Raw genomic sequence first — 21,737 nt, forward strand, 5'->3', positions numbered from 1 at the left:
TTCCTTCTCCTGTATCCCCTGGAAAAGAGCAGTGATGTAATCATATTGTCACGCTGCCTTGTCATATTGAAGGGGGAAGGAAAGATTTCTTCCGTGCTCCAAGTCTGTGGTCTTAAGCCGGTCAAGCTTGAATGGCTATATCTGAAGGAAGCGTGAAGTTTTAACACATACATTTTAAGGGGTATTCACTAAAACTGGTTGCTAATTTCCATAATAATACTTGATGATGCTTGAAAAAGACATTTCCAATATGTTAAAGTGTAAAGGAAGACCTTAAGAAAGGAGGAACAGAGGCTTGACTTTACATTAATATACGCTATTATGCCACATCCCTTTAACAAACACTGAGGTGGCAGCATGCATGGGTACAGTATAAATCCAAGTCTAATATTGGTCCCTAAACAGAAATTGCTGAAATGGTGATGAAAGTAGAAGCATCAAACTAAGTAACTGAAACTCACTAGCACCTTTCTTGCTAAACAAAGTGTTGTTCTGAAAGTAGGATTACATTTCCGTCATGCTAGAAGAGATTCGTAATCTCTTAATATATCTCAAGTAGGGTATGGCAATAAATCACTTCAATTTTTGCTCTGGATTTTTGCATTTTATAAAAATACTTCGATATTTTTAGTTAAGAGAATTGCAGGCTGTTCAGCTAACCTATACACACACCGTGGTAAAGACGACCTCTCAGTGGAGCATACCGATGAGAGGGCAGCCAAACCACATCAGACCCTGATGCGCAGGTACCTGGTGGAGCTTCTGCAAGAACCTCCAAGATTACAACAGCTTTACCGACAGCAGCGCTACCTTTACGTTCAGCTAGGGAGCAATATAAACTCAAAACATTCTCTGCATAGCAGCTATTAGAGACACATAGTATCTTAGCAAAACTGCACTCGTAATAATGCTAGTTTTGAAGTCTTTTAACAAAAATTCACAACATCTGCGTGGTAGACTCATTTTAAAGAGTTTGATATGCCAAACAAATTTTGGAGGGAAAAGTGACTGGGGAAAGCAGGAAAAGAACACAGCAAATGTAATTAAATGATATCAAGTAGTACATTTATTTCAGATAGTAAGTCAGCTTCTGACAGTGAGATGTATTAGAATATAGTCTCTGAAGGTCAAGGATGGGAGGAAGGCCTGTTGCTCAAGATACTGGATGTTGGTGCCTAGCACAATGAGGTCCTGGTCCTTAACTGGGGCTCCCAGTGCTCCAGCAAAACAAACACTTTAGGCTTTAGGAGAATGGACTGCATAAACAGTTTTAACATGGCGTTCCACGACATGGGCTAAATGACACCTAAGCAGCAGACTTCACCTTTTAAGCGCTGCAAGAGAGAAACTTGGTCCGGTAGGTCTTCTCCAGCTCCAGTTTTAGGATTCGTTCTCCACCTACCCACCGGCTCCGTGCACCGATAAAGCAGTGTTCACTCATCCCACTGCGACATGGCGAGCCTCTGGGAGGAACGAGCGATCCCACTTCAGTCACCGCATATAAGAGGGCGGAAAAAAGAGCAGCTGGTCTCGCCCTCCTCTACTCCAATGATAGACTCGGTGTCCGGCAGGTGCAGCGACTCAACACCAAGGCTGGGCTGAGAGTTCATGGAGATGAGGTTCTTACTATGCACTGTAGATTCTTCCAGCAAACTGCTGCCCATCAGCGACTCTAACGCAAAAAGAAAAGGTAAAACAAAATTCTCACGATGTCATAATACTGCAATAGAAGATACAATCCCTACCCCCTTCAAGTTGCACAGACTTCTTCCCTACACGACTTTATCCGTTCCTACCCTTTAGGCGTCTGGATCTCCAGGGGATGGTAACTCCCGTATTTATTGTTTTGAGCCTTAACATGGCAGGATCTCACACAGGCTTGGCTTTCTCTTTAAATAATTCACATTGCATAAAAAACCAGGCTGCTTACAACAAAAATACATGAAGGGCACAAACGCCATGTAAAAAAAAAAAAAAGAAACCAGATCTGTGTTAATTTTAAAAATAATAAACCTATCTGCCCCTTGATCACAATACAGAATTACACCTTTGTCTTCTACCCTAGGAAAGGAGCGGGTGAGCAATCCATCCTCGTCTCCAAGAGGAACAGTCTTTCATTCCTCACTAGCTTGTGGTCTCGTATTTTCAGGACAAACATCTTCCCTTCTCTTTGACCATCCACCAATTATTCCCCCCCAGAGCGTGCCCTGCCCTCCCCTCCCTCCCTTACCTGGCTGCTCTCGCTCTCTGCTGCCAGCCGCTCCAATTCGGGAGTGGTGTTTCCTCATATGCACATTTCTGCTACCACTCTGGGAAAATGTCTTCCCACAAATTTGGCACTGATGGGGCTTCACTCCTTGGAGTAAAAAGGGGAAAAAAATATCCCAAGAATTACCAAATTGGGAATAAAGATCTCATCAACCAAGAAGCCAACAATACTGTTTTGAAATGGCTGTTGACACCACTGGGGCTAATTAATTATCAGTGAAAAAACAAATGAGAAATATTCCTGTTTCCTGGAGAGCAGTAAGCTTCTAGAAGAGAGGAGTTTTAGATATCAGTATTGCCAGCTGTTGGAAAACAGTCTGAAGAGTAACATAAAGTCTTCAATTCTGATTTATGAGAGGGAACAAGTTATTTGACATCTCTTACTCAGTGACATGGAAACATTTGATGTCCCATACCTAAAAAGCCAAAAGCAAGGAAGCAGAGGCACGGAAGCTATCTCCCGCCATCACACATTGCAGCATCTGGTTTACATTACTGAGCAGAGACCAGATGATGACTTGTCACTGTCAAAGGCTTCCCACCTTACAGAACAGTCTATCATTTTCACAATACAACAAGTATGTCCATACGTGTGAGCTCAACAGCATGGAAGCCAAGGAGACAAGAAAGAAAAAGCATGGAGAACTCGGGTAGTCCCGGAAGTTACTACCCCAGTAAAATCCCCCCCTTCCCCAAACATGACATATTCATCACGTGCTGATGATATTTAAGATAGATCAATCAAACCAGAAGGCAGAAGTTTTGCAACACTTGTGATATACATTTCCATCTAGTGCTTTGTCCAATTGCAAGTATGTAGCATTAAAAAATTAAGCAAAATCCCACCTGTGGCAAAAATCCACTCATGAGAGATTTCAGGTTTGACTAGCTTTGATTAATATATAGAGGTGCTAGATTCTCTCTTTCAAATAAGAAAATGGCAGCTACGAAAACTTCATGACATTTTAGAAACAATCTAAAAAATTATTTTTTTAAATTTATTTTAATTTAGAAACAGAAACAACAGAAAAGATTAAAGTGTACAGGCCACAGGCACCACAAAGGAAGTCATGAAACACTACGACCAGAAGTCCTGTAGAAACCTGGGAGTGTTTCTTAAAGAAATCAAATCAAAGTTCTACAATAAAGATCTTTTCTCAGACAGGTCACAGAATGTCAGATGAAGACTCTTACCCGAGTGGACAACCAAATGTTTCCGAAGGCTGGAGTATTCGGCAAAGGAGCGACCACATCCCTGTGCCTCACACAGAAAGGGTTTTTCCCCTACAAGGGAAAAGTAAGTTCTTAGATTTTGGGATCACAACTTGATCAGACTGTCCCAGTCCCTGAGAGCAGCCTGGAGGTCTCTAGCCCATTCTCCCTTTTGGCCTTAGGTGCAACAGAGTTCAACAGACATTACATATATGCTTCCTAAGGCTTGTAAAGCACTCTCTTCATCAGCTTTCAAGAGGAAACGCTGGCTTGCTTTCTGAAATATTCTTAGATCATCATTCGCTGAAAGGGAAGCAAGGGTCCACTTTCTAAACCGACCTTCAAAGTACATAAATACCAAAAGAGTAACATAAAAAGTACCGAGACTACGATATGTCTTCTATATGCAGTTCTTAACAACTAGCTCTCTGCTTCACGTACTCCCAGGATCCTGTTCCCTTTCTGCCTGTCAGTGCCAAAAATCCCATTAACTGTGGTTTCCCTTCATATCAGATTCTATGCTTTATTTCAGATCAGGCTGAACTTGCCAAAATCCTGTGCGAGATGTGTCATTTGTATTTATACGTGGAGGAACAGGGCTTCAAGGCACAATTTGTTCTCACAGGCTGAAATTTGTTATTTTTATATATCTCCATGGCTATTTTTGTATTTATCTAAATGATGATAAATCTGGAGGTGACTACAGCAATGCAATGCAATATAATTAAGTTCTAAACACGCTCTTACAAAGCCTTAAATAAAACTCGAGGTAACTTGCCTGCAGCATCCTACTAAAGAACTCAATATACCATGTTTAACACTAGGATTTCAAGTCTTTAACTAGACTACTGTATCAGAGTAACAGCATGTCCACAGGAGATTAAGCAAGCTCTTCTGCTACTTTATTGTCTAACATATACATAGTTATTTCAGAGTAAACTTGTTCTTAAAGTTGTTTCTACTGTGATTTTGCCTTTAGAAGTCATCTGCCTACAGTTAATTTCTCAGTTTCTTACCTACTATAGCGTTCAACAGCACTGAGTAAGAAGGATCAACACAGCATGTTGACTGGTGCTACAAAGCTGAAATATGCAGCATATTCTCAAACACTGATTGTACCTTCTGGCTTGTTGTAAATATTTAAAACTTGGAAAGAGGGAAGGAAAAACTACCACTGACAAAAATAACAGCACACAGTTCCATCTGTAAGAAACCCTAGCAGTTTTGTAACACCTTTGGTCTGATCAAACCCTTAATTGCACATTACCAATTTGCAGTTAAGAAAGTTACTATTTACTCCTCCAGAAGCTACTGCTCTCTTGGTTGCAGAACACTCGCTCTGTCATGGAGGACTGCGCTGTGTCAGCTGGCCTACTAACTTTATTTGCACCTTGGCTGGGAGCTTTAAGTGCAAAAGTAAATTGCAAAAACTAAGGCTGCTGTTACTACACATTCAAGATTTTATTATTGGTCTATATAACACTTAACTACATCCCAACATCTGCCCCCAAACCATGTGTTCTAGCTAGACTGGAAGTTCTTTAAAATAGCAACCTTTTTCCATGTGTGTCTACAAACTACATACCATACGGTAGTGTTTAAGTAAGGCAGAAGGCATAAACAGCTGCTGGCGGCCCACATAATCTGCTTTTTCATGTTACTAGAGAGGCCTTGTGCTCTCACAGTTGTCAAGGTTATTTTGAAATGTTAACCAACTGTAATGCAATGCTACCTGCCTAGGCCATCAGGGAATCTCTAACAATATTCTGAGAGGCTTGAACTAGGCCATTTGTTTAATAACCCTGAGGCTTAAAAAAACCAACCAAACACAACCATCAGAATATTCACCATGAACTTTCCTAACTATTAAATTGCTGATCATTTCAGCAGTAATTTTTGTGCCTCTAAAACAACTTTCTAGGATAAAAACACCTAAAGCACTTCATTGCAGTTCCCAAGACTTTGGCTAGTACACTAACTTCTAAAAATATTAACATGGGAGCATCACATTCTCCAGAGGAGACAGCATAAACAAACCACGTATAAAATACAGCACTATGAAATAAAGATTCTTGTTTTATTCAATATAAAAAGCTGAGCATGAGTTAAGAGTGCATAGGCTGCAGCATATGGTAACATCCCGAATTAGCATTAGCACAAACGGAGCAGTTTGCATGCCAGAATGCTGTCTTCTAATTATTGCCTTTTTCTACTAGGCTTCACTACTATATTTTTGCTACTCACGCCGCTGTATTCCTCATTTCCCTAAACTTCCCAAATGTAGTCATTCTACAAGCAGCAGAGGTAACATAAGCCAGTCAGATTCTGCCAGATGTCAGTACAGCTACAACCGTGTCCACCAGGACTCTTACACTGGAGAAATATCTAAGCTGTTGTGCCTTTCAGGAATTTAAAACAGCTTCGTTACGAAAAACAATTACAGCAGTCATGTTCACTAACTGTTCCCTTGGGAACAGTCTAGTTTCTCCCAAAAACGACACACACACCTCCCTCCAGCAAACAACCTGAGGGGCGAAGGGAATCTTCAGAGCACGATACTGAGTAGAGTACAGCATCATCATATAGCATTTGTAGGGTAAACCTATGTGAAATTGTACAAGATAGTAAAGGCAGTAAGCAGTTGCTTACTTAATTTGACCTAAAGATCGATGCGCATCAACAGATAAGGGACATTAATGAAGGGCAGAGATAAACAACATAATCTCAAAAGTTTGAGGATGGAGGAGGAAGTGGTTTATTCCTCAGTAAAGACCCCACCTCTGCAGACCACAAAAAGATGAGGTCTAAAACACACCGGTGTGAATTCGTAGGTGGTTCTTCAGATTTCCAGCTGTTGTGAACTGTTTCCCGCAGCCCAGCTCTGTGCACACAAAAGGTTTTTCACCGTTGTGAGTTCTCATGTGCACCTTCAGCCTCTGCAAGACGTAGAAACTTTTTCCACAACCTTCTGCTGGGCAGGTGAAGGAGCGGTCATTCCTGGAAAGCAACAAAATAGCTGTTTCATTACCAGCTACTGCAATGCATTCTTCAGGAAGACTTGATTTCTTTCTTTTTTTTTTTTTTAAATTACATAAAAGTGGAAACATTTAAACCAAAATTAATTATACCGGAAAACAGAGGGACTCAACCAAAGTTAGTGACCTAAATTTGACCTAAGGAACTAGGGTCTGGGTGGTCCACTGGAAGAATCTGTTCAGGTAATATCTTATCATCATATTACGTTGCCTATTCCCTACCCAGAACGATTTAGTAAAGTGGTGCAACAGATCATACAGGAACACTGTGGTATTTCAGTCACTGTAGGATCAAAAATGACTGTACTGTACACGTAACATATGCAATTACTGCTGGCCCTGTCTCAGGGCAAGGTGATGGGCTTGCTTTTGGAGTCCTTCCCAGTTTTTAAGCTTCTTGTCTACAATTTACCTTAGAGACTGCCAATTCCTTAGCTAAAAAAGATTAGGGTCATTTGTTAGAGCAAGTTACTTTGTTTAAGGGTATATAAAAATATGACAGCATCCTACAGGTTCTAATGTTCATATACCAAAGAAGGGATCATGATGCTCTTTACTGAGCACCTGTTAAAACGCAAATATTCTAAACCAAACACTGACAAGGACCTGCAAACATAACCTAAGTCTGGTCAAAGTGTTTCAACATAAATGACCTAAAGCAAGCAACAGGCCTAGTATTTCTAAGAGTAATACCAGGTTTTCACAACTGGTTGATGTAAAAAACTAACGCTATCCCAAATACAGAGCACAGTTTTTCAAAGTCATGACAATATATAGCTTTATTCTGCTCACCGGTGTGTTTTCAGATGATACTTGAAGTGAGCTGGCCACACAAATGTCCGATCGCAGCCCTCAACTGTGCACTTCAGCTTCCTTTCCACACGAGATAAATGAGGAATGGGGCTAGAGTCTTTCGGCTGCCCATCTCCTGAGCAAAGATGAACATTTTCACCTGGAAGAAAAAGCCCACCAAAATCTAAAGAAGATACAGATTACTATAATATGTCAAATTTAATAGACAAAACCAGCATCCTATACAATACAGGACTGTAAAGCAAGTATGTGCCTGGCTACTAATTGTTTACAACGTCCTACATGCTGCTGCCTAGCCCACAACGGGGATCAGAGAGATTTGCAAACCTTACCAGGCACATAAACTATTCCCAACAAGCTATCTGTATCAGATCAGCTGCTACCAGATGAGGCTCATCACATGTAGAATAGAAAGCCAATGCATCAAAAACGGTAAAATGGTCTCTATATCAGTATCAACCAACCAATTTTAAGTATCAGCCAAGATAACTCTTTAAAAACATCTTAGCTAAAAAAAAGATATATTGCATTTGTTTGCAATCATTTATTAAAATAATTAAGTCACAAAACATGTGACTAAATGCAATCATGCATTCTCCAGAAAGCTGATCTCCAAACCCAGTGGAGCTAAGAAGAAAGTATGAATTACTGTATGCATTAAAAATAGACACTTGAAAGTGAAAATGAAAGTTGAAATTCAAGCAGCTGCAATCAGAAAGGAGATACTCTTTACAAGTACCAGACAACAGGTGGACTACATACAATGGAACTGCTGGCTCCACTAAAGTTCATTCCCTGAGAAAAACTGGAGAGCCTGTTTATATTGCAGAAAACCCCACATGGTTGCTCTGTATAATTCTGTCACTGATGATTTGAAGATGTCAGAACAGATTAAAAGCAAGAGAGAGTGAAAGAGACAAAGAAACAAGCTGAAACTAGGGGTCTCATATGGAACCCTCAGCTTTTGAGACAGGATCAGGGGGTTTCCTACCATTATTGCTTGCTTTGGCATTCTTAGCAAGCTGTGCCCGAGTGGCAGCAATTAAACTGTCATGGGCCAATTCTTGCACTCGTAGGAACCATGGGGTACTGCTGTCTGTGCTATCGTGAGAGAGAAAGTCATTTCCAGAATCTTCTGCTTCATCTTGAACAAACACCAAGTGCTCTGCTGGAGACCCCAGCCCTAGAAAAGAAGACAACTTCATGAAACAGGAGGAAACAGAGGGAAATTAATTTTGCTTCCCAGAGGCTAATGTTCACAGCATAGATGCAATAGCTGCACTGAAAAAGTCTTCACTGACCTCTACATTGTAGAAAGCTGTTGATGATTAAATGTTCCTGAAATATGCAATAATGCCCAGCAAATTTCATAAGCAGCAGGGGCAGAGCTGTATATCCTGCATTCTGCTGTCTGAGACATTTCCAGCCAGATGACAAACAGAAGACAATTACCTGCTCTTGTTAGGTTGAGAAGAATAAATGAAGTGCTGTCACCGGGCTGGAGGTCTTGCAATAAACTGGAAGTCTCTGGAGTTGACAGAAGTTCAGATGGTTTCTGTACATTCTGTGCCCTTGTTTCCTCTCCATCAGGGCCCACATTTACCTGGAGACTTCTCAAGACAGCAGATGAAGAAACATCTTTGGAAGAGTTAGTGTGACTTGGAGAAGTGAGATCTCTTTCATCATCTGGTGAAGAAAGTGAAACCAAAGTAAATAAAAGTATAAATACAGTATGACTAAAAAATACCTATGAAGTTATTTTTCTAGGAAAAAAGTAGAACTTGAGAGAAACTGGAGGAGGAAGGAATTTTCTAACTAGTCAGACTTCACTGTTACATGAGAAAAGTTTCAGTCACCCTTCTGAACTTGTTCCTCCATCCCTGGAATGAACGCCTGATCAGCAAGAGGCTGCAGGTCACAGTGGAGCAGTTTAAGACAGCTGCCCGAAGGGCACGATCACAAAGATCTGCCACACAGATTTTACCTGGCAACATGAGTCTGTTGCATTCTGAGGTCTCAGTCACAGGAAGGAGAGAAAGACAGGTGATGTCTTTTGGTTCCGATTCCACCAGCCCTTGCCCCAGTGGAATAGATGTATTCTGAACAAACTGAACCAGCAGCTGAAAAAAAGATACTGAAGATTAGGTCAAGAGTAGCACAAATCATTTAAAAAGGTACTAAACCCAGTCCAGTCCATTAATCCCTCTTGTCTTGCAGGAGACACTGAATATAATCCCACAAATACGCATCAAAATTAATGGAAGCTTTTCAATGTACATCAATGACAAAGAAGGAATTGTTTGCCATCTCTCAAGTACTTATAAAATTCTCATTTCTTTAACATACAGTAAACAGCTCTGGATCATTGCAGACTACTCTGAAGGTTGCTAAGGCTATATTATTTTTTAATTAATCTCTTACCAAAATAAATTTTACCAATATATGCTATGTTTTAAGGCATGTATTCCTTATTATTTCATCTTTTACCACCTGATACTTTACTACACTCCAGCCTTCCAAGTAAATGTTTTCCATGCTCAGCTTTCGGTAAGGGTATTTTTTGTAAATCATTTCCTTTAAATATGTAACCGAAAGAAAGGTGGCCTTTTAAATAAAAAAGCAAGCAAAAGACTAGTTGCAAAGTCCTCTGGTTAATGGCTATTCAAAATAGGCAGATAGTGATCAGAGGAACAAGGTTAGGATGACAAGGGGGAGCACACAGCCTTATCGATCCCATCAGCTACTCCTAAAACCATCAAAGACGGGCAATTACCGCTATTGTCCATAGTGTGAAACCCACCCACCGCAGGGGACACCACGGAATACTATGCAGAGTAAGGTGGGCTACCGCACAGAGGTGTAGGACTTACACTGGGATGCATTCCCTGGGCAGGGCTTTGGGACTGAACAAGAGGTGTGGGGCAATTGTATAGGATTTAGTTTTTTAAGGGAAAAGCCAAAGGCGGGAAAAGGAAGGGATCAAAGTGGATCAGGGCAGAACAAACACAGGAACATGGAGAGGGGAGGATAAAAGAGGCCCATTACATATAAGCAGGAAGTTGGTCAATTCAGTTGTCTGGCCCAGCCTACTCATTGCAGTCCGTCCTGCCTCCTTACTAAACTCCATTCCTAACTGTTCCCTGTGTGATCCTGCTCTCTGGAGTGTGTGTGCGTGTCTGATACGCTAGTGAACTCCCAAGCCAGACCAGCTGGCAAGCAGAAGGAGAAGTGTGGGGACATATCCTGGAGAAAACCATGAAGGTTTTCCCTAGGCAGCAACCCTTGGAAACAGAATCAGCCACTTTGCGCTGCCTGTTTATGTGAGGAAAGGTGGACAGAGCCTGGATCTGGCTCACCACTTTGCCTCGTCCAGGGCTGTGGACGGACCCTGTTCCCAGCACCCGCCGCTGGCTGCCACGCTCAGGCGCTGCGGCATTGTGCTCCGGTCAGGGAGGGCACTGCCTGGGCTGGGACCACCCTCGGCTCCCAGCTCACACTCCCTTAGGAGCAGCCCGTCTTTGCTGACAATTATGAAGGTAAAAATTAAGTCCTGAAGTTATTGAGATGGCAATTTGCCTCTTGACTTAGGCCACAAGCCAGGCTGCAGTTTGAAAGGTTAGCACTTTTTCCTCTTAGGTGTAAGATTATCCAGAGGCCCCAGCAACAGAGGGAACTATTTTTACATCATCAAAAAAAACCCCACATAGGCAATAAGAGACAGTCCCTCCCCCAAAGCCATGCATTCTAATTTAAGATTAAAAAATAAGAGAAAGAGGTGTAAAAAGAGAAGAGAGTCAGGAATAACAGAGCAAGGCAACCAGAAGAAAGAAGCTGGGTCTAAAAAATGTGAGCAGCAAGACGGTTCTAAATTACGGGATTATCTTTCATTTAAAAGTTATTCATGATTCCTACTCCACCATGAAGCACTTGTTTTATGGACTTTTCTGTTTTTATACAGAAAGCCTTAGATAAAACTTTCTCCTACAATAGGAAAGCTTTGCTTCAAACCTTCCACTTTCACAAAGCAACATTAAGCCATGAGGGAAAAGCAAAATGCAGCAGCCACAAACAGATGCTCAGAAGAAAAGAGATCCTGCTAATTTTCTTTGTAAAGTAATAAGCTAGTACAGAGAATTAAAAGGGAGCAAAAGAAGCAGAAGTGAAAAAAATAAAGGACATGAATCGTGCTTGTTATTAAAATTTGGAATGAAAACCCCCAACCCTTCCCATAAACTAAAGCAAACTAATCACCAACTCTACTTCAAATAATTCAGAGCAAACAAAGATGTTCACAGACAGCTGTACCTTGACATCTAAGTACTTCTATAAACCTCCCTTCCTGTTCACAAACATTGAATACCTTTGTGACAACTACAGCAAGTGGAATATGGGAAAAAAAACTCATTAGTAATACCGTGTTCTGCTTTCTTTTAATTTGGTTTTGCAGGCAGCTGAAAGCAAATAGGAAATTGTAAGGGTATCTGGTGTTCTGCTATTCAACATAAAAGACAGGCTAGGAACAGGAGAGGTGATAAATTAAATGCACAGATACACAAATGCTAACAAACTGCAGATAAGGGAGAGTAACAAAGACCAGAACTCCCGGGACACTGATGGATGGGCCATTACAGGAACGACTTGAGTGTGACCTTGAAGAAATTCAACCAGAAACTTTGTAAGAAATTGGAACAATATTATCATGGGTTACCAGAACACATCTCAGAGCAAACTTCTTATGGGATATGGGGGAAATTCTGGGAGTGGGTGAAGAGGTATCTTCAGAGGCAGCTGGGGGAATGTGAAAAATTTAGGGATGTCTAGGGGAAGGATCAAAGGTAGGGAAAGGGAGGGAATCAAGGTGGATAGGAAAGGAACAACCATGAGGAACAGGAAGGGGGTGCGGAATAGCATGGGTGACCACATGTTAGCAGGTTGCAGGTCATTACGCTGCTCTGCCTCCTCACCATAGTCTACCCTGTCTTCTCAAATGCTCTTTGCTCCTAAATAGTTTCCAAGTACATTCATCTAATTAACTTCATGTTGGACTAGTCTGTGCATAGAAGGAAACAACCCGGAAACTCAAGATCCTGGCCAGAGACTGCACTAAAAAGCCCAGGGCCCGGAGATGGGTACTGGAAAGACTCAAGGTTTGGCAAACTGGACAGATGGCTGACTGTGAGTATGTGTGCCAGCTGAGTGAGCGCATGTGTGTTTTTTCACCTTTTTTTCACATTTCAAGCCTGGTTACCTGATGAGTAGGAACAGGATGAGGATGGTAGTCTTCGTGTTCCATGTGAATGCCATTTGTGTTTGTGGGTGTCTGTAAAAGTACTGTCCTGCCAGGTGTTAGTGTTCACAGCCATAGGTATCTGTACTGTCTACGGTGCAGGGGTGCATATTTGCAATTCAGGCTCAGCATCACTTGTACGTGCACCTGTGAACACAGTTTAGTGGTCTCTTGTCTGAACGACCAGAAAGGGAGAAATCTCCTGGATGCTACAGTTCATCAGATCTCATAAGTGTATAATATCTGGCATCACAAACAGGATCCAGATGGGCTGTATGTATTCCTGAGACAGTGACTATAGAATCCCTTTGTAAGGAAGGGATTGATCCTTCTGCAAATATGGCCAAAGCGGTGGAATTTGTAACCAAGCAGCTAGAACACCTTAAGGCATCTGAATAGTAATAGTTAGGGAAACTTAATGTACAGAATATCAACAGAAAGCAAAATGAATAAGAGGTGTGAGGTGGCTTTATAGTCAAGATATCCCATCCCTTGGAATTCGAAACAAATGTTGATACTAATTGCCAAAGGACATCCTTGACTTAGAGATTCAAACTTTATGGGCCATACGTGAGTCATACAGAGAGAATCCATAAGCCTTGAATGCACAGAACGGGCAAAGTTCAGCTGAATCTTGCTATAAAGAATTTTTTTTTTTCTCTGCCATACCACCTTCTTGAATATACACACCCTCCTTTTACTCCTTCTACTGAAACACCACATAACTCTGAAAATCCTGTAACTAACGTAGACAGTGCATGTACTAAAAATGTAAAATATTTCTTGGCTTTTGTCACTAAACAAATAATTGTCATCCCTGCTGGTCAACAAGAGATGGTTGCATGGAATGATCCCAGGGTCCATCACCACAAGCAGTGCAGAATGCTTGTGTTACCAAGAAGCTTGTATGATGTCCCTGACCCAAGAGCGGAAAACAAAACAAAACAAAACCACAAAGAAAAATCTGTTTAAAGTACTAGGAACCCCTCCTAGAGATCCTTAAAAAAAACCCCCAAAGACATTGCAGAAACAAATGAAAATATAGCCATCTGGGACGGATCGGGTTGAAGTTTATGTCCCATAACAGACCCCCTTCATCTGATGATTCAAAAGCCAGGAAACATCAGACAGCTGCTTTGTTTGAGGTGAGGGTGGCTGGGAGAAACAGGGGAGGAAGGTTCTCCAGTACCAACATTCTGATCTATCCTCCCCCAGGACAGCTGGAGAGCTAGACTCCCAGAGCAGCAGGGACCACGTTTGTTAATCAATACTGTTTCTGTTCTAAATTTAACCAGTGAACCACTACGAAATAAAGGGGTCAAAAGAACATTTAGCAGAGGGGGAGGGGTGGAAGGGAAAGGACGCATTGGCGCAGAAGGGTGTGGAAGGCAGGAGGCACTTCCTAGAAACTGAGATGCCCTCCTCTCATACAACCTCTGGGGAATGAATTCATTCGCAAGAGTCTGTCCTTGTGAGGCCCTGATGAGGAGAGAAAGGAGAGGCTAAAATACCTCCCTCCACCCCTTTTTCAACAGCCAATTCAATTTATAGACCAGAGCTGTAGTTCACTTGAGTGTGCCAGAGCTACCCCCGACTGCAGAAAGCACCCTGCAGCGTGGTGGTGGCTGGAAATACTTGCAATTATAACAAAGCACCCTCAAGGCTTAATGCATGCAAAATGCAGATCTTACCAGTTCCCTGAGGAATGCTGGTAATGCAGCATTGGGGGCAGGGAGTCCAGAAGAAAAAGCAGATCCATCTGCTCGAACAACCTGTCTCCAAGCAACTTTGTAACTTCCTACTAAAGGAGGATTCACCTCTACTCGAGTATTAAACATTTACTGGCACCTCTGTAGCTTCTTTAGGGATACAACCAGTAGCAAAGACACTTGCCAGCCACAGTACTTTGATTAACATTATCTAGACGCTACGCAAATATGGTTAGCTCTTCATACCTTTCTCACATGGTAAGGGATATGAAAGAACATCTGTGGCTATAAGAATTATGGTGCCATGGCTCACCAGAGGATATAAAATCATGATTGATTTAAGAGATATTTGAATTTGGGAAAGGTGTAGAAAGGATAACTACCAGTTTCACATTGAAGGAGTAGAAAATAGCATTAATCTAACAGTCAGCTTTCGCAATCAGAACCAGAAAGGTGTGTACAGATTTGGTAATGCAAATGAATCCCAGTTTGTAGTATAAAATAGCCTCAACGAAAATTGAGGCATATGGTTTAGAAGACAGCATCTATGGAAAGGATCCCCTCTGCAACCACTGCAGCTTTCATGCATCAGGCTTGTTCCTGCTGGAGAATGGCCTGCTCTGCTTCTGAGCTTGCTGGAAAGGAAATGCAACTCTGCTATGGAGAAATACAATTATTATGTAAACACACCTAATTAACAAACACCTTACTCAAGCGGAGAAAAGACTATGGCCAATTACAACTCCTATTTGAGGTATAAGGGAACAAGCATTCCAACTATCCTGGTCCTTGGCTGTCAGAAATAATCTATGGGAATCCACCCACTCACAGACTGAAGTAACAAAGTCCCCCCCTTATCATTCGTAACAGAGAGAAAATATGATAGAAGTTATGAGATATCAACCACAAAGCAAGAGGAACTCATTGCAGCCCATGCTGAGACTACTCAGGGCTACTATGAATTTGCAGCTGCTTTTCCTGAATAGTGCGACTGGAAGGGCTTTGGCTGCTCCATTAAGAAAAAAATACCTTACCACATCACCTGGGCTGTGAGGAAATACCAGCATGTAATTATCAATCTCTTTAGAGTACCAGTTTAAAATACCTGCTGTACTGCATATGGACTGAAAAGGGATAGAAACATAAGACTCGAACACAATTCAATTTAAACTTCCCCAAAAGGTACTTCACAGCAGTACTAAGTCCCCTGCTCCAGGACCTCAGCCTTCTGAAGAGGGGAAGCTGAGAATGGGAAAAGCAAGGACACAAATAATACAGTCCTCTGCACTTTTTAAGTGGGGGAATGTACGTACAACTTGCTGACTTATCAGCTATTCAGCCTAAAAAGCAAAGGCAAGAAACAGGAGAGGTAATAAACTGAGCACACCGATACAACTGCGTTGAAAGTACAAACTGCAGACTGCTGTACCTAGAACAAATTATAGGCAAGAGTAACAAAACCCAGCACTCAACACTTATCAGTGGGCCACTGCTGAAGTGCAATCTTGAAGAGGTTCAACCAGAACTTCAGTAAGAAAATTGTCTTGCATTACCTGAATGGGTCTCACAGGAAAGACCACCCTTTTTGTCTGATGTAACAGGGACTGCAGGATGTAGAAAACATTATGCAACGTTTAGGGGGAGGATCAAAGGAGGAATCAACCAGGGGGTGTGGGGGAGTGGGAAGAAACTCCAATAACTTTTGCTGGCTGCTGGTCAGTACACTGCTGTGTTTGATCACTACAGTCCCTTCTATCAACTTACTAAACATATTCCTAAATATTCTACCCACAAGTGCGTGACTGCGACTGAACTTCTAGTTGACCAATATGTGAGGAGGAGGCAGCAAACACAGTCTGGAAAACCCCAAGATTCCAGCCAGAAACCAGCTAAAAAGCCCTGGGCACAGATACCAGAAGAACTTTAGGCCTGGCAGAGACCAAAGACATTTGTGAATGAGAGTATGTCAAGTGATGAGCATATAGATATATTGCACTAACAAACTTTAGTGGTGTTCATGGTGTTTGTGTTTACCTCTTAAAGGGACTTTAAGACCTGTGTGTGTGTTAATCTGTTTGTGGCCAGCTGTATGTGCACTTGTTCACACACATACATGGCTGCAATTCATGCTCAGCCATGCCACCAGCTGAACCTAGGAATGGTCCAGCAGCCTCACACAGAGCAATCAGGATCCCCTGGGTGCTGCTGCCTACCACTTCTGCCAACTGCTTAACAGAAACATGAGTACTTTAAAAAACAGAACTAGCTGACGCTACCAGAATAACCCAGACTCCCCCAAACCAAGTAAAGTCAATTTGGTTTGAGGGAAAGAAGTAGTCAATACAGTAATTTATTTTATTCTTGTAACAGAAAGAACATTATAATAGTGAAAAAAATAATGTAACCTGAGAACAGGCAAAGAGTATGGGCTGACACTTGAAAGGAGGGGGGAAAAACCTACAATATTCTTTAATCTTTTACTATTCAATTCAAACCATGGAAGAATTAGAAGATGCCAGTGAAAACACTTCGAGAATTAACATGTAAGCAGCAAATTGAGTAAACTCATTGAACTTTTTCAAAGTGTTGCCCATAAATGTTCCTGGGAACCAAATCCAGTTCATAATTGCTCACCTCAGGTTTGGATTCTAACTCATCCGATAACATTGATTCAAGTGTCCGATTCCTGCAGCTGTCCTCAGCAAGGCACGGGGGGGGGGTTTGTTTGTTTTAGTTCAGAGAGAACAACTCTCCCTGCTTATTCTCATATTTTCCTAAGTGTAAAACAGCACGGTGGTCCTTCTGCAAGAAGCTGTGTTGCACAAATATTCAGTTTAACCTACAACAACAAAAAAAGGAAATATAAAGATATAGGAACTCTCTTTATGACAGCAAAGCAAAAAGAACCAAGAAGATACTTTAAAGTACGGGGAAAACTCATTTATCCAGGTTCCTGTATTTCTGTTGCCATTGAGTTGGCAAAACAACATCCTAACGCTGTGAAATTAGTTTTCAAAGGCTGTTTACCACATTTCCTTTGCAATAGCTCATTTTCAATGGAGAACTGAATTGTTCGTCCTGGATACTTACAAATGAACTGAAAAAACACACAGAGCATGCAAAAAACAAGGAGGCTGAATTCCCAGCCTGCAAAACAGTGGAAATATCCAAATTGTTGATGAAAGGCAACCATATACAACCTGTGTCACCAGGAAACCTCAACTTTTCCCATCTGTTAAGAGGTTACATTTCTGAGTATATGAAGTGTCTTGATGAACACAGGTAGAAGTTATTTCAGTAATTTCCATACTATGTTTCTTTTCTTTGAGCTAAAGGGAAAATGCAAGTTTGTAGCTATTTTTGCTTGCTGGGAAAGCACTCAGACACTAGCGATGGGAGAAGAAAGTGAACTAGGTACAGCTCCTCCACCCCGCCTGCCATCACAGCTATGCCTATTGAATATATTAAAACCCAACGAGAATACTGGATCAGCTAGCATGAGAACTCCTGACACCAGGCAGCTGCGGCACAAGGTACCCCGTACAGGAGCCTCCCCTTCTGCCAAAGAACAAGGTAACACGCCGAGGGAGAGCCGGGCACCGGACAGCCGGGTACCTCAGGCCCGGGCCCACCCGCCGCCCCTTCCCGCCCGCACCCACGGGGCGGGCCCCGAGCGGCCCGCGGGGCCCCCAGGCCGGGCCGCCCACTCCGCCGGGAGGGCACCGGGGGCAGCCCGGCGGGCGGCCGGCGCCCAGGGGCAGGGGGAGAGGGAGCCGCCGGCGCCTCGGGGCGGGACGGGACTCCGAGGCCGGCCAAGGGCCGCGCCCCTCCCCCACCGCGGGGCAGGTGCGCCGCCCCTCCCCCACCGCGAGGGTCGCTCCGTCGCCCTGAGGGGCAGCCCCCGGCGGTGGGGAGGGCCGGGCCGCCCGCCCCCGCTCACCCGGCCCGCGGGGCTCCCCTGCCCCGCGGAGGGCGGCGAGTGCTGGCGGAGCACCCAGGCCCCCGCCTCCCCCCGCCCGCCTTACCGGCATCTCCGCCGCCCGGATGTGACGGCCGCCCGGCCGGAAATGCCAGAGGCGGGGGGGGGCGGCGCGCTCCCGCCGGCGCTATGGTGAGCGCCACTTCCGCCCGCCGCCGGGGCTCCGCGGGGCCGGGCCCCTCTCCCCGGCTCTTACCGGGGCCCCCGCAGCGTTCCCGCCGTGGCGCGGCCCCGCTCCCCCGGGCCCTGCCTGAGGCGCCGCCGCGGGGCGGAGCGTTGCGCGGCGCGGGAGCTCCCGCCTGCCACGGGACCCGGTTTCTTGTGATTCCCCCCAGCCCCGACAGACCGACAGTAACAGCTCGGTGGTGCCTGGGGTTTCACCGGTTCCGCTGGGACCGTTACCAGGGCTGCGGCCTGGTTCCTCTTAAAAGTTACCTCCTGAGATGGGGAGTGTGTTACAGGCGAAGATGATGCAGGCAGTTTACAGTCAAGTTCGACGTTTGGCTGCTCAACTCCTCTTCAACGTAAATCAATGCCAAAGACACGTTAGTTCAGTTTGTTGCAGCACGTGCGGAAACACTTTTCCTACTAGTACTTTGTTTTCTGGTTTGCCTTTGCTCTGATGGTGTGTCTGTCCTTGCAGTTGGTAATGGAGAACTCCCGAGCTCACAGCAGCTCACTAGTGACATGTCCCAAGTTAGTACTTCCAGGAACACATGTCTTAACCTGTACCTAAAAATCAGGAAGGGACGGAGTAACTTTAAAAGCTTGTCCTTTGGCTCATTAGCCTTATCTTGGTACCTGTGGGTTAGCAGGACAGTGCTCCTGAAGCAGCGGGGTTGGCAGGCTCTGGTCTTGACATGAGCTACAGAACCGGTGACCTTCAAGTCCAGCAAACTTCAACATGGTTACGGCCAGCCCGTAGCTCTGGAGCCACGCGTGACTCCTGACTCCCATGCCAGAACAGCTGCTTGCAGGACGGTGCTGGTGCTGCGGAGCAATGAGAATCCCGGCGATACGGAAGTAACCCAAGAGCAGCTGTCAAGGCTGGCAAAACCAGGTTCTCTAGAGCTCCCTGGGCACGCAGCCCATTCTGGTCCATGGTGGACTATGCAAGAACCTGTGGTCACTTCCCAGGAAATGGCTGTCACCTCCTGCCTCTGAACTGCTTCAGAATGGTTTCCGCCTTTCAGCCCCTCCAAGATGTGAGGTATGGCTCCTCTGCCTTTCAGCCATTTGGAAATTTTGATTTCCAGCTTAAAGATTCATGGCTACCTTCCTCAGCTTTAAACGTTCAGCAAGTGGGGGGCTATGCACTGGAGTGGTACTAACAGATTAGTGCTTCAGCAAAAAGGCTGTTGATCACCTGCCTGTTGGAGCCACCCAGTAGCTCCCTAAAGGCTGCAAGCAAGTTAGATGCACGTCTTTTTCCAAGGTATTAATCCCACCAACTTGCAGTCACTGCATTAGTACTAACAAAACCCTCTCAGTCAAGCTGAAGCACATTTCTAATGCCCAGAGCAGGGAAAACTCTGATTTAACACCCAGAATAGGCAGCCTCAGAGACTGGGTTGCCTCAGTGCCATACCGGCCATGCAGATGGATTGAATCAGGGAACCTCACAAAGTCTGGCATTTATTACGTCGGACCACTTGGCCATAGTTGTGATAACCTGAAGTTTTAGACAGACCCACTTACTCAAGCCTACAAAAGTAGAAGGTAATAGCTCCTGGGACTGAGTTGTTTAACATAACCCCGATAAACTGGAGCTGAGTAAATGACCATGTAATGGTCACAGTAAAAGACCATTCCAGGCACGGTTCCAGCATGCCACATTTGCTGATCCAATGCCACCCAACAAAGGCAACCAGAAATGCAAAACCGCTAACTTCATAAACCATTTTTTCTTGATGCACTTCAGTAAATCCAGGGCACTGAATCGTAAAGCTTGATTCTATTACATTAAGATACTTAGTAATCTTGGAAGTCCTTTGACTCATCGTCAGCTCAACGACGTGCAAGCGTTGAGTAGGTATTAAAACACCGAGACGTGTAGGTGCCCAAGTTCCTTTCATTTGCATCCTTCTAGGCCAGATGAGCGTGGCTGCTTCAGAGCTTGCATCTTGACTGCCTGGGGAATTTTGGTATAATCTGAAAGGAGAATCTGCAGTGGGAGTAGCACAGCACTTACCCAAGTTGTTTACGCAGGTCCAAATCACTCGCACAGGTGTGTGAAGCAGCAGTGATCCCTGATGGGAGAAGAATTGCCTGGCTGGGAATTTCCTAGCATCTCACTTTCTCAATAACATCTGCCCCTCTGGGATTCTTCTCTCTTATCAAGGAGAAATAGAAGACTCGGTCACATTTCCCCCATGACCAGATTCAAGAAAAGATAAACAATACTGGTTTTTCATCCCTGCTGTGGGACAGAGAAAACAGCTACTCTTGGAGTAAAAGGGGAGTGGCATTTTAGATTTGGCTGTTGATAAAGCTGTTTATAGCGGGACCCTATTCTGAACGCAAAGAGGAGCCCAGGCTTTATTTCTCGTCAGATCTTTTGCTCTTTCATGTGTGTATTTCTGTATGCTCAGATATAACACAGTTTACGTATAGTTACGTGCGTTATTCCAAGACACTAGCAGTACTGTTTTATTTCAATAAGGTTCTGAAATTGTAAAACTTACACATACAGCCGCAATTAACTTCAATGCTCAGCTTTGAAGCAGTTTTGTAACAGATTTTTAAACTCTCTCAAAAGTCTGCACGCACAAGAGAAGTTATCTTCCCACACCTACAGCTGATGTTGGCACGGCTATTATGAAGCGGGTGACTTTTAAGGAGCTGAGAGAAGTAAGATTTGGAGCATTCCCCCATGTACCCCCTCAGGCTCGCAGCCAGCGCCGTGAAATGTCGGGCTCCGTCGCGCTTCGCCTCTCCTGGCCGTCAGCGCGTCCCGCGGCGGCGGCGGGAACGCTGCTGAGGTAACGCCGCGGGCTGAAGCGTACGTGCCCCGCGCCGCCGCCCGCCCCAACTTTCCCAATACAAGGCGCCTGCCCCCGGGAGCGCCCAGCGCACCACGGGCACCGGCGGCGGGGCCTCGCCCCGGCCCTCCCGCCGCACTGCGTTAAGGCGGAGGAGCCGCTGGAGCGGGGCGCGCTGCCGGGCCGGCCTACTCAGGGCGCAGCGCCGGTGGGTCGCGGAGCTGAGCCTCGGTCCGCCGCGGGGCTGGGGCGCGCAGCCCCCCCGCGCCGCGAGGTGTCGGGGGCTCCGCGGCGCGACGGGGCGGTTGGGCAGAGGCGGCCGCGCGCTGCCGCCACGGAGGGGTTAACGGCCAACGGCCCCTCACGGAGGCGGCAGGAGCTGGCTCCGCCTCCCACCCGCCGATGGCACGTTCCATCCGCCCCGTGGGGTAATTCCTCCACCAGACGCCGCGG

At 44.6% G+C, this 21,737-nt stretch overlaps 1 protein-coding gene across 2 annotated transcripts; it reads right to left on the minus strand.

Moving 5' to 3' along the window:
* Positions 1-1,043: 1,043 nt before the first annotated feature.
* Positions 1,044-20,617, minus strand: ZNF410 (zinc finger protein 410). 2 transcript variants are annotated; one of them, XM_056347335.1, is made up of 10 exons: positions 20,495-20,617; positions 16,959-17,163; positions 9,313-9,448; positions 8,781-9,014; positions 8,320-8,511; positions 7,308-7,467; positions 6,296-6,477; positions 3,463-3,552; positions 2,231-2,356; positions 1,044-1,672 (listed from the first exon to the last, which is right to left on the minus strand). In XM_056347335.1, the coding sequence occupies exons 2-10, from the start codon at positions 16,989-16,991 to the stop codon at positions 1,488-1,490; spliced, it is 1,338 nt and encodes a 445-aa protein (XP_056203310.1). In that variant the 5' UTR covers positions 16,992-17,163; positions 20,495-20,617; the 3' UTR covers positions 1,044-1,487. The 2 variants fall into 2 exon arrangements, with proteins under 2 accessions (XP_056203310.1, XP_056203309.1); XM_056347334.1 differs by lacking the exon at positions 20,495-20,617 and adding an exon at positions 18,350-18,501.
* Between the last annotated feature and the right edge of the window lie 1,120 nt (positions 20,618-21,737).

Source organism: Falco biarmicus, chromosome 7, assembly GCF_023638135.1.
Source record: "Falco biarmicus isolate bFalBia1 chromosome 7, bFalBia1.pri, whole genome shotgun sequence".
Classification (NCBI taxonomy): domain Eukaryota; kingdom Metazoa; phylum Chordata; class Aves; order Falconiformes; family Falconidae; genus Falco; species Falco biarmicus.